The 13,466-nt window shown below is 40.7% G+C and overlaps 1 protein-coding gene and 1 long non-coding RNA gene across 4 annotated transcripts; both read left to right on the top strand.

Moving 5' to 3' along the window:
- Nucleotides 1-1,013: 1,013 nt before the first annotated feature.
- LOC122886647 lies at nucleotides 1,014-2,646 on the top strand. The gene is made up of 3 exons (XR_006380406.1): nucleotides 1,014-1,162; nucleotides 1,499-1,545; nucleotides 1,890-2,646. It is a non-coding gene; the product is annotated as an uncharacterized LOC122886647 (long non-coding RNA).
- A 1,743-nt stretch (nucleotides 2,647-4,389) lies between these two features.
- Nucleotides 4,390-12,964, top strand: b3gnt5b (UDP-GlcNAc:betaGal beta-1,3-N-acetylglucosaminyltransferase 5b). Of its 3 annotated transcripts, none has more exons than XM_044218221.1 (2): nucleotides 4,390-4,443; nucleotides 10,649-12,964. In XM_044218221.1, the coding sequence occupies exon 2, from the start codon at nucleotides 10,939-10,941 to the stop codon at nucleotides 12,100-12,102; it is 1,164 nt and encodes a 387-aa protein (XP_044074156.1). In that variant the 5' UTR covers nucleotides 4,390-4,443; nucleotides 10,649-10,938; the 3' UTR covers nucleotides 12,103-12,964. The 3 variants fall into 3 exon arrangements, with proteins under 3 accessions (XP_044074156.1, XP_044074155.1, XP_044074154.1); XM_044218220.1 differs by lacking the exon at nucleotides 4,390-4,443 and adding an exon at nucleotides 8,667-8,917; XM_044218219.1 differs by lacking the exon at nucleotides 4,390-4,443 and adding an exon at nucleotides 8,667-8,954.
- Nucleotides 12,965-13,466: the final 502 nt, after the last annotated feature.

The following is a 13,466-nucleotide window of genomic DNA, read 5'->3' as shown; positions in this document are numbered from 1 at the left end:
ATTCAAGTGTGTTTGCTATTTTTTGTTCCTACCGAAAGTACTAACGTTAATTCTATCTTTGCTATGTTGGAGAGCCCTTGAAGGTTTTGTACTTCTCAAAACTTTTGTAATTCTGATTTATTTGTAGTTACATACACAAAATGAACAAAAAATATATAATCTGGATTTAATTGTTGATGTATTATAACACGGAACATGTAAATAACAATTTGCAGATTTTTTTTGTTGTGTTGTCTTTGCCCTCACCTATGTTGTACTCTTTCTCTCTCACTCACATGGTTGCAGTCCGCAGCCTCTTGATCTGACTGTTGTAATATCACTCAGATTTCAAGGTCTAGAATAAAATCTATTTTGATAATACCAACGTGTTTGCTCATTTGCTTTTCATTTCCACACTGCTGCACTAACACCGTTTCTTTATCGAAGGAGTTCCTGATTAAATGTCTTAATGTATGGGAAGCACACACCAGTACATACAGCTGATAAAAATCAATAAGCTAAATGAGCTTTTAGCAGCCGTTTTTAATGTCATTTAGATGATAAAAATTAGATATTAGTCACATTCCTCATTTAGCTTCTGTCATTACTACTGCTGCTGTTCCTCTCTAGAGTCTGATGGTCTATGTGGGTTCAGCCCCAGGAGGCTTTCCTACACTTAAAATACATAGCATGCTGGTACTATGCTTTCAAGAAGTATTTTTACTGTGGGAAAACGAGAGGCCAGTTCACAGAGAAAATCCAGTGACCAGCAAGCAAATATATTTTGAATATTTAGCTCACTTTCTTCACATTTAGTTCATTTTCATCACATTTGAGACAAATTCCTGTAAAACATGTTATATGTAATTGTTAACTATATGTTGATGTGTAAAAAATAATAATAATGTTAAATCTAAATATTAAATATAAATCTTAAATATAAATAGGTTGCCGAATGTAGAGCGAAATGTTTAGAAAATGTGCTAATAGCTGAGCTCCTGGCAGTAGCCCCGCCCACAGCCCCGCCCACAGCACTGACCGTGGATCAGTGGGTGAAACGCGGTGAAAGGACCCAAACATGGCCGGTTCTCTCCAGTCAGGAGAGATTGAACAGGCCGTTATGGCAGGTGTGAGGGGTGCACTCCAAGGTGCAGTTGCACCGGTGCCATCCACACCATTAATGGTAAGTAGTTTTAATTTGAACTTCTTAATGCATTTTGGAGGGAGTTACCATTAGCTAACCTACATAGCTAGCTAACATTTGTCAGTGTGACTCTGATGCTAAAGTTTTGTGATCCCCTGTGAGGACTTCCCATGATTCATAAAAGGTAACCTAAGTTAACCATAACCTAGTTAGTGGTTACCGGTAATAAAATTGACTCTTATGAAGTCATTGCTGTGGTCAATATGTGACTAACTTTCCCAGATAGCTTAGTTAGCTCGATCGTTAGCTACAGTAAGTTGAGGACTGGGGCTTTGCCGCCATATCTGACATTCAAAATGTGGGCTCTTGTTTTAGGTCTCCACTCCAGTGGCTCTGCCGCCACTGTCACATCACTGAGATCAGTAAGTGAAGTTGTGTTGTATAGCTAGACAACGTTTATGTTACCCTAAGTTAACTGAGAAATGTAGCTCAAAAAAAGTAAACCCATCCAGAAGAAGAGTCGCAGTTGTTGCCAGGCAAAGAGACCGAAAGAGTTTATATATGACAAATTGAAGTGAGTCTAGAATTACTTAACTAAAGTTGCAGGATGGTGTTCATGTTCAATGTTTTGACATTGATTGACATGTATGGAGGTGTATTACACTTGTTCTTTAGATCTCATTGAGCTATGTTATAGAGGTTATAGCTCTTTACAGCTTCGCAGTGTAACAGGGTCACAATCTTTTGGTCTGCTTATTTTCAATAGGTTCCTTTGCCATCTATCCCTCAACGTAATGGGGCTCGATCAGGATACTTGGACCGAAGGCATGTCAAAACATGCACAAATGAAGTTGTATGTTTGTCTTTTTCACCAGAGGTCTTCATTATACCCAGAGGAGAAACTCAGACCAACTGAGAGATGAAATAATGGCTGTCTTTAGAATAGCATTTGCATTATCAGAGCACCAGTCCTTCCAATTTGAATTTCCCCTGGGGTGGAAAAAAGTTGCCTCTGTCTGTTCCAGCACTTTTCTGTACATCATGGCAGGAATGGAAGATGCAGCACAGGTGACCATGTTATTGTATAACTTAGTGTGGTAGATTCCAACTCAGACAAGAGTTTCAGTCCAAATGGGTTGTTTCCTGTTCATTTAACTAAGGGGGAAAAAATCATAATCATACACAACCAAGAATGCCTGTTTCCATACGGCCCAAGGGCAGCGACTCCTGAACCCACAATCCACACAACCTGGTGATCCGGTGAGGAGCACAACTGTACCTGATCACTGAATCAACCACAGTCCCAACCCCCTTGTATTACTGTAGCTAGCTTGTACACAATCCTTTGGAGTTGGTACCTCACTAATCTTGGTGTGCGGTCCTGCCTTGTACCTGTTCAAGGTTATATTGAGTAATAATGAGCAATAAATACATTATTGTAATCTTAAAGATCATCCATTTGAAGTCCTCTTTACAATGTCAACATATACCTGTGGTACACATGATGCATCATGTTGACCTCCTTCCTTGGCATTGTTGTTGTGCTCCAAAACCACAAATGTAATGTTGTACACAACCAATATATTGAACACTATGTTAATGATAAAAGATTACTGTTAATGTAGCAGGATCAGAAGATGGATGCTTTTAGTAATCAAAAGCATTTAGGAATGGTAAATTAACAAGAGTTCACATTTGTGTTTCAAAACTATTCAATTTATTTTGTCAAGCCTGTGAAGACATAAGATATCTAAGGTAAAACAAACATTTAAGGTACATCAGAAAGGTTGAATATTATGTTTATACTATTTAGTTTTAAATGCACAAGAGTCATCAACTAATGATTTTCTGTTTGCTGAAAATATTGAAACAAAGTCCAATCTCAGATATGGGACAGACAGGAAGGCTGTTCAGTATTTGAAAGTACTATACTCTCCTTACAGAGCACTTACAGTGGTTACGAAAGTATTCAGACCCCTTTAAATTTTTCACTTTGTTTCATTGCAGCCTTTTGCTAAAAATCAAAAAAGTTCATTTTATTTCTCATTAATGTACACTCAGCACCCCATCTTGACAGAAAAAAAAGGTAGAAATTTTTGCAAATTTATTAAAGAAAAACTGAAATATCACATGGTCATAAGTATTCAGACCCTTTGCTCAGTATTGAGTAGAAGCACCCTTTTGAGCTAGTACAGCCATGAGTCTTCTTGGGAATGATGCAACAAGTATTTCACACCTGGATTTGGGGATCCTCTGCCATTCTTCCTTGCAGATCCTTTCCAGTTCCGTCAGGTTGGATGGTTAACGTTGGTGGACAGCCATTTTCAGGTCTCTCCAGAGATGCCCAATTGGGTTTAGGTCAGGGCTCTGACTGGGCCAGTCAAGAATGGTCAGAGTTGTTCCGAAGCCACTCCTTTGTTATTTTAGCTGTGTGTTTAGGGTCATTGTCTTGTTGGAAGGTGAACCTTCGGCCCAATCTGAGGTCCTGAGCACTCTGGAAGAGGTTTTCCCAGGATCTCTCTGTACTTGGCCGCATTCATCTTTCCTTCAATTACAACCAGTCGTCCTGTCCCTGCAGCTGAAAAACACCCCCAGAGCATGATGCTGCCACCACCATGTTTCACTGTTGGGATTGTATTGGGCGGGTGATGAGCAGTGCCTGGTTTTCTCCACACATACCGCTTAGAATTAATGCCAAAAAGTTCAATCTTGGCCTCATCAGACCAGAGGATCTTATTTCTCATAGTCTGGGAGTCCTTCATGTGTTTTTTGGCAAACTCTATGCAGGCTTTCACATGTCTTCCACTGAGGAGAGACTTCCGTCGGGCCACTCTGCCATAAAGCCCAGACTGATGGAGGGCTGCAGTGATAGTTGACTTTCTCCCATCTCCCTACTGCATCTCTGGAGCTCAGCCACAGTGATCTTTGGGTTATCTTTACCTCTCTCACCAAGGCTCTTCTCCCACGATTGCTCAGTTTGGCTGGACGGCCAGGTCTAGGAAGAGTTCTGGTTGTCCCAAACTTCTTCCATTTAAGGATTATGGCGGCCTCTGTGCTCTTATGAACCTTGAGTGCTACAGAAATTCTTTTGTAACCTTGGCCAGATCCGTGCCTTGCCACAACTCTGTCTCAGCGCTCCTTGGGCAGTTCCTTCGACGTCATGATTCTCATTTGCTCTGACATGCATTGTGAGCTGTAAGGTCTTATATAGACAGGTGTGTGCCTTTCCTAATCAAGTCCAATCAGTTTAATTAAACACAGCTGGACTCCAATGAAGGAGTAGAACCATCTCAAGGAGGATCAGAAGAAATGGACAGCATGTGAGTTAAATATGAGTGTCACAGCAAAGGGTCTGAATACTTATGACCATGTGATATTTCAGTTTTTCTTTTTTAAGAAATTTGCAAAAATTTCTACATTTGTTTTTTTCTGTCAAGATGGAGTGCTGAGTGTACATTAATGAGAAATAATATGAACTTTGATTTTAGCAAATGGCTGCAATGAAACAAAGAGTGAAACATTTAAAGGGGTCTGAATACTTTCTGTACCCACTGTATATATGCTTATTGATTCAAACAATGTGAATGCTTATATATTAGGTACAACTATATGGGAATCAGGGAGAATTAATACAATGTGTGTAGTGGTATTACTTTTACACTTGTTTACAGTCAGCCAAGTTTTCAAACTTCCAAAGACAGAGAGCCACTTTGATAGGAGAGTAGATGGACAGCAGGACACCTGTAAAACAAAATAGAAACACATTAGACAGTTGTTTCAATATAAGAAATCTAATTAAGCAACTTCTACCTGAAGCTAAAATGACATTAAAAAGGTGTTAATACTGTTAATACTGCATTACTAGTTGTTGCTAGATTTATGTGAAACACACTGGTGTCATGAAATGTAGTCAATGTAGTCAGTGTTGTAGTCAAGACCAACTAAACCGAGACCAACAGCAATTTGTCACCACATGCCCTGCAGTTAAAACTGCATTAGCTAGCATTACATCTCTCAATATATGTTAACTAAATTAGGTAGCTTGTGCGCCTAGCTAGGTGGCAAATAGCTAGCAAGCAACTGAAACTAGCGTAGGTTTCTATAAGGTACTTATCCAAAGTTAGTGTATTACACAGTAGACGGTAGTCAGCTCGCCCAGTTTGGAGAGACAGACAGGAGTCCCGGCAGAGAAGCAGAGCAATGCACTGCTGTGGACAGGGGCAGCAGAAAAATGTGTTTTAGCCACGTAGAAAAGGCCTGCCTCAAAAAAATAAATAAATAAAATCAATGAGTTTAAGTGTACGCTAATAAATTGTGAGATCTGACTGAAATCACACTTCACGTTTCTAAAGATTTCGAAGATGGTGCGTGCTTGTGTTTTTCCAGGCTGTGCCGCTGTAACTCTGTCAGTTTAGTGACATCCCCGCAGTTGTGGTCTTGAAATAAAATCCTGAGTCCTCTTTGTCTCAGACAAGACAGAGTAAAATGTGGTCGATTCCGAGACAGAGACCTTCAGAAAGTGGTCTCGAGAACAAGACCGATCTCGAGTACTACAACACTGTGCCTAGTGTAAATCATATGTGAATGTAATTTTTCTAAACTAAATGTAAAGGTCAAAAGATGCTAGTTACAGTTATGCACAGTCAAGTTATGTGGTCTGTTGTCAATTTCAGTTATAATATTTCTACTTACCAACCAAGGCGCGGGGCTGGATTGATGTTCTCTTTGTCTAAGAGAGGAACCAATATGTTAGTGTCATCTGTGTCAGTGTGTGTGTGTGCAAACTGACAGTGGGTTCAAACCAGCAGGCCTACAAACAAAACAAAACAATGCAGTAAATGGCAAAATTCTGCTCTAACAGGTCGTCTGGCTGTGAGTTGCAGCTGGAAATGTCAAAGAATATAAAATAAATATGAATACCTAAGATAAAGCATCTATACTGTAGTGCCTGCATTACACAAGTTGATCACTACTGTTAAATATTAGCAGCATCATATGATCAAAGGGAATGTGTAAATCAAGGTTTAATTCAAGCTCACTCATAAATAAAGATTGTTTATGATAAAGTTTGTTTAGTGTGTGTAGCCTTTGTTTATAGCTTAGCCTACATACACATTCAACAACAAACTGACTGTCAGTTCCAGCCTATCCAGTATAAAGATTAAAGCTAGTCAAAGATTGGTTAACTAGTGGTTCTTTTGTCAGACAACTTGGCTAAAGTTAGTGTTAGCGGCTATGCTAGCGATAACATCGTGGCTAATATTAGCTAGCCAACAATAAGGGTTTAACTATGCTGCACAAATATTTCGCCCTTCGGTTCATGTTTAAATTCTGTATCTGTTAGAAACCACTTTTACTGTAATATTAAAACACCAAACCCTTATTTCTTCCGTTCAAAACGTTAAAAGTTAGGAGCGGCTCACTGCTATTTACCAGAAAAGATCTGAGAACAAACTAGACCCGTTTCCTTCGGGATCCTCCATGTTGACTCCATCATACTACAGATGGACCAAGTAACCTGAACGCGCTAGAAATGTTTGCCTCCTGATTGGACAGTTTGACTTGGATGGTCAGTGGGCAACGTGCTGTTTGGCTAGTCAGCACAGGCGTTCAAACGGCCAAAATTCATGCTTCGTAGCTTGTAGCTTGTAACTTCCGTGTTGCATACAAAGATAGGACATTTGTGTGTCCATCTCTTAGACTGTGTGAAGCCTCACTGTTGAAAATATTTCCGCACATATTTTAATTACACATACACAAAATATTTCTACAGCTGCAAAACTTTCTTACAAAGTCACACATTCAGATACATACATGTAATTTTTTTCCACATGCACACAAAAGGTGATATACAACTGCAGGCTGTGAAATTATTTGTGAACATCATTTCACAAGCTCAAAATATTGTATATGTTCACAGTATTTTCTTTTTTTGTGCATTTACACTCACTGAGTTACTTCAGTTTCCTTACATTCACACTGACAAATCTATAACCACTTATTTGGCTTGCAAAGCCTCCTCTTAGTCATTTGAGAGATCTGTGACAAGTGTCATGTGACAGGTTGATGGTATTACACCCACACCGCACATACATACCAATACACAATCTGCACTCACATTGATCCAGGAAGCAATCTTATACCTTGACAATAAATTCAATCCTATTGGTACTTGTGTCAAATATGAGTCACAAGTGTTTCAGAAACTGCCTCAGTATGATTTGATGGTTCATGGTAAGAAAATTATGTTTTTGGTGCTACACACTTGGTTGTTAAAAGTGGGGAATTTCTGTCTTTTCTATCTTCACCAAAAACTAGTGGTCAATATGTGCACTCAGCGTCAGGCAATGTGGTAAAGGAGCATTTCACAGTCCCTTTGAATTGTTCTGGTGAAAAAAAAACAATATCAATTTAAATAAAAATGTTTGCTATCCGATTGTTGTCCAATTAATCTTCTGGGACGTGATCTCATGTGTCGATGGGGAATTGGGTTAATATCTACTCCTGAGGGTTTAAAAGTCATAACAAATTTTGACGCTGAACCACATTCTCACATATTTGTGAAATATGATTCTGACTAGTTGATATATGCATATCAGTGGAAGCTATCAGTTGTGGACATACGTGAGCTATTTCTGATTGAGGCCAGGAAGTGCACTTCCACTTTACACACCCAGGACATGCAACATGACTCCTTACACTGCCTTCACACGAGAAACAGTGATACAAAGATGAGCTCAAAAATGAAAGGCTGACTGTCACACATCTATATGTGTCTGAGCACCAATATGATGCATCCATAGCCTATTGTCCTTGATTGAATACATGCAAAAGTAGATGCAGCTGCTCATGCAGCAGCTAAAAGTGAAGTCACACACACATCTCCTCACAGGTGCAAGAGTGTCAGCCTCGCTCACAGCAATGCAACAGTTTTCTACCGCAGAAGAAAGACATCTTTGGAAGAAAATGGCTGTACATTTAAAGATGACATTTGGTTTGGCCCCTATGATATGCTGTGAGCAATGTAAAACATTTCTTTAGATTGTTTTTTCATAGTGATCTGGTCATACATGATAACATATGTAGGTTACCTGTTGTGCTCAGTGCCCATGTATTTGCATTTACTTTTTCTGATAGTACATATAGACAATACAGTGTATCTCCATTATTTGACAGCTACTGTACAGAAGATGTTCTGTCAAAAATCAGGAAATTAAAATTAGAGAAATGGAGCATGCCTTGAATATCTTTGCTTCCCTCAGCGTAGAAAAATATTTAAATCTCTATATGAAACAAAAAGGACTTTGTTTTGAACAGGAAAAGAAACAAGGAACAACTGTTACAAGGAAGGGTTGATTACATTATTTCATACATAGTTTTGTGGATGATTTTGAAAATAATTATAACAAACTAAGTCTGACATTCATCTGTCATCCTGCCTTTTGTGTGTGAGTCAGACAGAACAAAGATGAGACACAGAGGGCAGGCCTTCCTCTCATCACCCCCCTTACTACCACCTACACAGACTGCAGGCCACCCCCACACTGAAAGAGGGAGGGAGTGGAGAGAGAAGAACCAAGGCAACTGGCACATTTACAAGCAACTTACAGTCTACACACTCAGCGGAAAGGATCAGGAAAAAAACACACAGATATTCTCAGACACACACAAGAGGATTTGACTGTTTAATGCAGGATTAATGCCTTCTTCTGACAAGCGTTTCACCTCCTGTCACCTGAAGGAAAAGTAAACTTAAAGAGAAGAGGACCTGTGGGGAAAGGAGGCTGTTGCCGGGTCTGTCTTTGATTAATACGCACACTTTTTTTTGCCGGTGAGTGTTGGAGTGATCAGTTGAGTGATTGTGTGCTGTTCCCTCCCTCCCTCACCTCTGTGTGTTTCAAATCTATTTATACAAATGGTGACTTTGGAAATATGCTTGTGGGGTGGTTCACTTTCACAGTGCTTGATTTAGATGCAACTGAGACAGAGGAGTGAGGATCAACACTTATATTTGTGCTTGCTCCAGTAAAGGCTCTCAGTGTTATACAGCACAGTACGGAGAGTGACAGCAGAAAAACCTGTTTACAGGACAAGATAGTAGCAGCACCCTCAGTCAATATTTAAGAAATTAATTAATTCTAAGCAGCCATTACTAGACCACTGATACACACAAATTTAGCCATGAAGAATGTTTTGGGATATCCGTCTCTAAGATTTGTGCCACCACCCCGAAACAATGGAGTGGAATGGAACCTGTGATGCTTAAAGCATTTAAAAACCTGTTTTTCCAGAAACAACGTCCCTGTTACTAGCTGTTTTCATTGTAACTACGAAGATAAAAAACGTGTTCTGTGGATTATCCATGGTAACAAGGATGTTGTTTCTAGAAAAAGATGTTGCTGTTGAATGCTTTTTCAATGTAATATTTTAGTGTTATATGCCCATCAATCCTCCCTTACACTCTCATATTCATATGTTAAATGTATAGATCAGTTAGGTATGTGTGCTTATCTCCATATATAATAATCTATCACCCTCTGTCAAATCGCTGACAAGAGTAAGCCATAAAGTAAGTAAGTCGTAAAGTAAGTCATATGCTTTATGAGAGGTAGGCTGTAAAGTAAGGTATTTGGCCCAGCCTGGGAAAGAGTACTATAAAAGAAAGAAGTGGGTGCAATAGTAAGTGTTTCCATGTAAGAGCGTGAAGCTGATGTGAACCAGAGGTGAACCAGAGTTTCTCATTATCAGACAGAGAGAAAAGAGAGCCATTCTGAGCCAGTGACCCCATTAGGCACAGGCCATCCAATGATGTTTAAAAAGCTCTCGGGGTGCGGTGGGAGTCCCAGGCCCTGGGCCCATCATGATCCCCCCTTGGTTTCAGTCCAGGCCCGCCCGGAAGCAGGCTATTCTCATTGCGCTTTGTGTTGCCGAGCTATTCTGGTGCAATCCATTGTGTCCGAACGCTTTCCATGACTCTCAGCGATTTCAGTGGGTCTGTACCTTAAACCCCTCCATTATAGTCTGGCTTGCGTTGCCACATTTGCTGTGTTGGCTTTTGCATTCAGTACCAACACCCCCACCCCCACCCCCCCCCCCCCCAACTGACTTTTTGCTGACTTTTTAATTTCAAATGCCAAGTTCAGATCCAACAACAAAAAAGTCTCAGTTTAACGTAATTTCATTCGTGCTTCTGCTTTGAAACTGTAAATGATTTGAGCGCGTGATTTCTCTTTCTGATTGACAAATGAAAATACCTTTTTTACTGTAAGAAATGTATCTAGTCTAATTAGAAAATGCTGCACATAAGGCAAAACATTATGAAAAAAGACATTCTTGCATGACCATGACCAATATGACCGAGCACTGTCACACTTGACAAACAGGAAAAGATATTGGCCAAGCAGACATTGAGAAAACATTTTCTATTTTTCCCTTCGTACTTTTTGAAAGCAAAGGAAGCAGAGGTGCAACTTGAGTATTCTGTCACCGAAATAAATGTGCTCTCTCTTCTTACTATTACTTTAGGTCAACAGCTTCATGGGTGAGAGATGAATCTCCAGCTGCTGGGCGACAGTGAGCATGTGAGTGATTCTACTGGGATGGAGGTCTTTCCCCAGCAGACCCAGTGAGTCCCACTGCCGCCTCTGCCTCCTGCTGAATGTAGAAAGCTTAGGATGGAAGACCCACCAAGTGCTGCTCTGAGGCACTGGAACAACACGCTCAACGATCTCGCCTCCTCCTTCGCACACACCAGCTGCTTCACCATCATCACCAACCAGACAGGGACCACCATCACCGGGTGACAAGATTCCAGGATGTTTGTGAATTTCCGCCGGATACGAAAATGCCAGTGTGTGCAGCTGATGACCACCTGCCTGGTGCTGTCGGTGGTGATGGTTTGCTGGGAGCAGCTGGACAACAGCGTCGTCAGCCATGTCAAGTCCTACTCCTACCGCTACTTGGTCAACCACTTCACCTCCATCAACAAGAGCTTCACCATCCCACGTGAGCAGGCCAGGAGCTTCAGCAACTTCCGCTACCTGCTGAACCACCCGGATAAGTGCGCCGGCAAGGACGTCCTCCTTCTCCTCTTTGTCAAAACATCCCCAGAGAACACTGAGAGGCGAAACGCCATCAGATCCACCTGGGGTAATGAGACCTACATCCAAAACACCCTGGGAGTGACAGTCAAGGTGGTGTTCGCCTTAGGAGCGCCACAGACCAAGAAGGAGGAGCCCTCGTGGAGCAAGAGGAGCAGGGTTGGTTTTCAGGAACAGCTCATCCATGAGGACCGTCTCCATGGTGATTTGATCCAACAAGACTTTTTAGACTCCTTCCACAACCTGACCCTGAAGCTGATCCTGCAGTTCCACTGGATGCACAGCCGCTGCGCACATGCCCGCTTCCTCATGACCGCCGACGACGACATCTTCGTCCACATGCCCAACCTGGTGAGCTACCTGCAGGACATGAGCAGCAGAGGTGTCACAGACTTTTGGATTGGTCGAGTGCACAGAGGGGCGCCGCCAATCCGCAGCAAAGACAGCAAGTATTATGTGCCCTTTGAGATGTACCAGTGGTTGTCATACCCTGACTACACAGCTGGGGCTGGGTATGTCGTCTCCAAGGACGTCGCGGACAAAATCTACCAAGCCACGCTGACCTTGAACGCCTCTCTTTACATAGATGATGTGTTCATGGGCATCTGCGCCAACGCCATTGGTGTGTCACCGCAGGACCACGTCTATTTCTCAGGGGAGGGCAAAGCGCCCTACCACCTGTGCATCTATGACCAGATGATGACCTCACACGGTCACGTGGAGGATATCTATGACTTGTGGAAGGCAGCGACCAACCCGCAGGTGAAACAGAAGACCTCTGGACTCATAGGGAGGCTGTACTGCACTGCTGTGAAAATGTCTCTCCTTTGTAAACCATACTATTTTAACACCTACCCTTGCAAAGCAGCCTTTTTGTAGTATTACTTCAGGTTGGTGTGTTTGTCAGTGTGTGACAGAGAGAGAGGGAGTGTGGTCATAATAGGTCATAATGAAAGGAGTATCATTGCTGTGAATATTACCTCAGTCCTTTCAGTTGGACACCCATGTCAAAACATTGGATCGTGTGTTCTGTGTTTCGAGAGGCAAAGAAACCAGATGATTCATGTTTGTCACTATTAGTGTCAGCTTTGCATTGACAGCAGAATGTGTTTAAAAAATCGTTCCTAAAAATATGCTGTTGTCGCAGCTCAAACCCCTGTGTTCACAAATGCGATTATAACAGATGAACTAATTTTCCATCTTAGCCACTTGATTAAAAGTGCACATCCTGTTTGCCTTGGATTTTTCTGTGATACACAAAAGATTTGCCAAAACTTTGTAGTACTCAAAAAACAAAAACATTTTCTTAACACAAGGCCATCTCTCTTACTGGCATTTACCTATTCTATTACCTTAATAGTAAAAGACATCCACTTTTTAAAAAAAAAAACGTTTTAAACTATTCATGGACCTATAGGAGGTCTGTGTTTCTAAAGTGACGATGCAAAGCATTTGGGCGTTCCTGATGTTTGAGTCAATGCAGGAAAAATATACGGTAGATCAGTAACGTGTCAGATCTAAAAATGTCTCTTTGTCATGAAGTGCAAAATTCCTCACAGTGACGTAGAATAGATGTGTAACTGAAAATATTTTACAAACAGTTCTTGTACTTAAAATAATGATGAAGTAATGATGAGCAACAAAGTGTGAGTTCTAAACTGAGAGTTTTGTTGTTATAAGATTTTTTTGTAATTAAATTTGTGAAAAAAGTTTTTTAATGAAATAAAAGTCCAAAGTGAAAGTCAAAGTGTATTATCTTTGTTAATAGTAGAAGTCATTGATAATGTCAGTTTGTTGGCCAGGAAATACAGTGCTGGCCATTAATTCATCATTTACTTTATATTTCCTTAAGGGGTGATGAAGTGGTGGAATCTGACTGTGTGTTAGGCTGTAGCCTACATTACATTTTAAGTATATTTCTTCATCTTTAATCTGACAAAACACAGGGGCCAGCAACTGAAGTTGAAGATTTAAAAAATACAGGCTATAGATCAAAGACAGAGACATGATTGTAAGCTCACAATTTGATCCAGTACTAATGTGTTCGGTGGTTTGCAGTAGATTTTAAATTGTAAACATCTATTTGCATCTTGGCTCAACAGCATTCAGTGGCTTTATTTCAGTAAATATAGTTAATTTAAACACAGTCACTGAAATGCTGTTAAAACGCAGACTGCACGCAGCCTATTTTAAAAACTATTAACATTATGTTCCATCAGTGTGACCAATCATATCATGACTAC

Source organism: Siniperca chuatsi, linkage group LG13, assembly GCF_020085105.1.
Source record: "Siniperca chuatsi isolate FFG_IHB_CAS linkage group LG13, ASM2008510v1, whole genome shotgun sequence".
Classification (NCBI taxonomy): domain Eukaryota; kingdom Metazoa; phylum Chordata; class Actinopteri; order Centrarchiformes; family Sinipercidae; genus Siniperca; species Siniperca chuatsi.
Note: the sequence above shows the minus strand (reverse complement) of the source record. Positions and strands in the feature narration are given on the sequence as shown.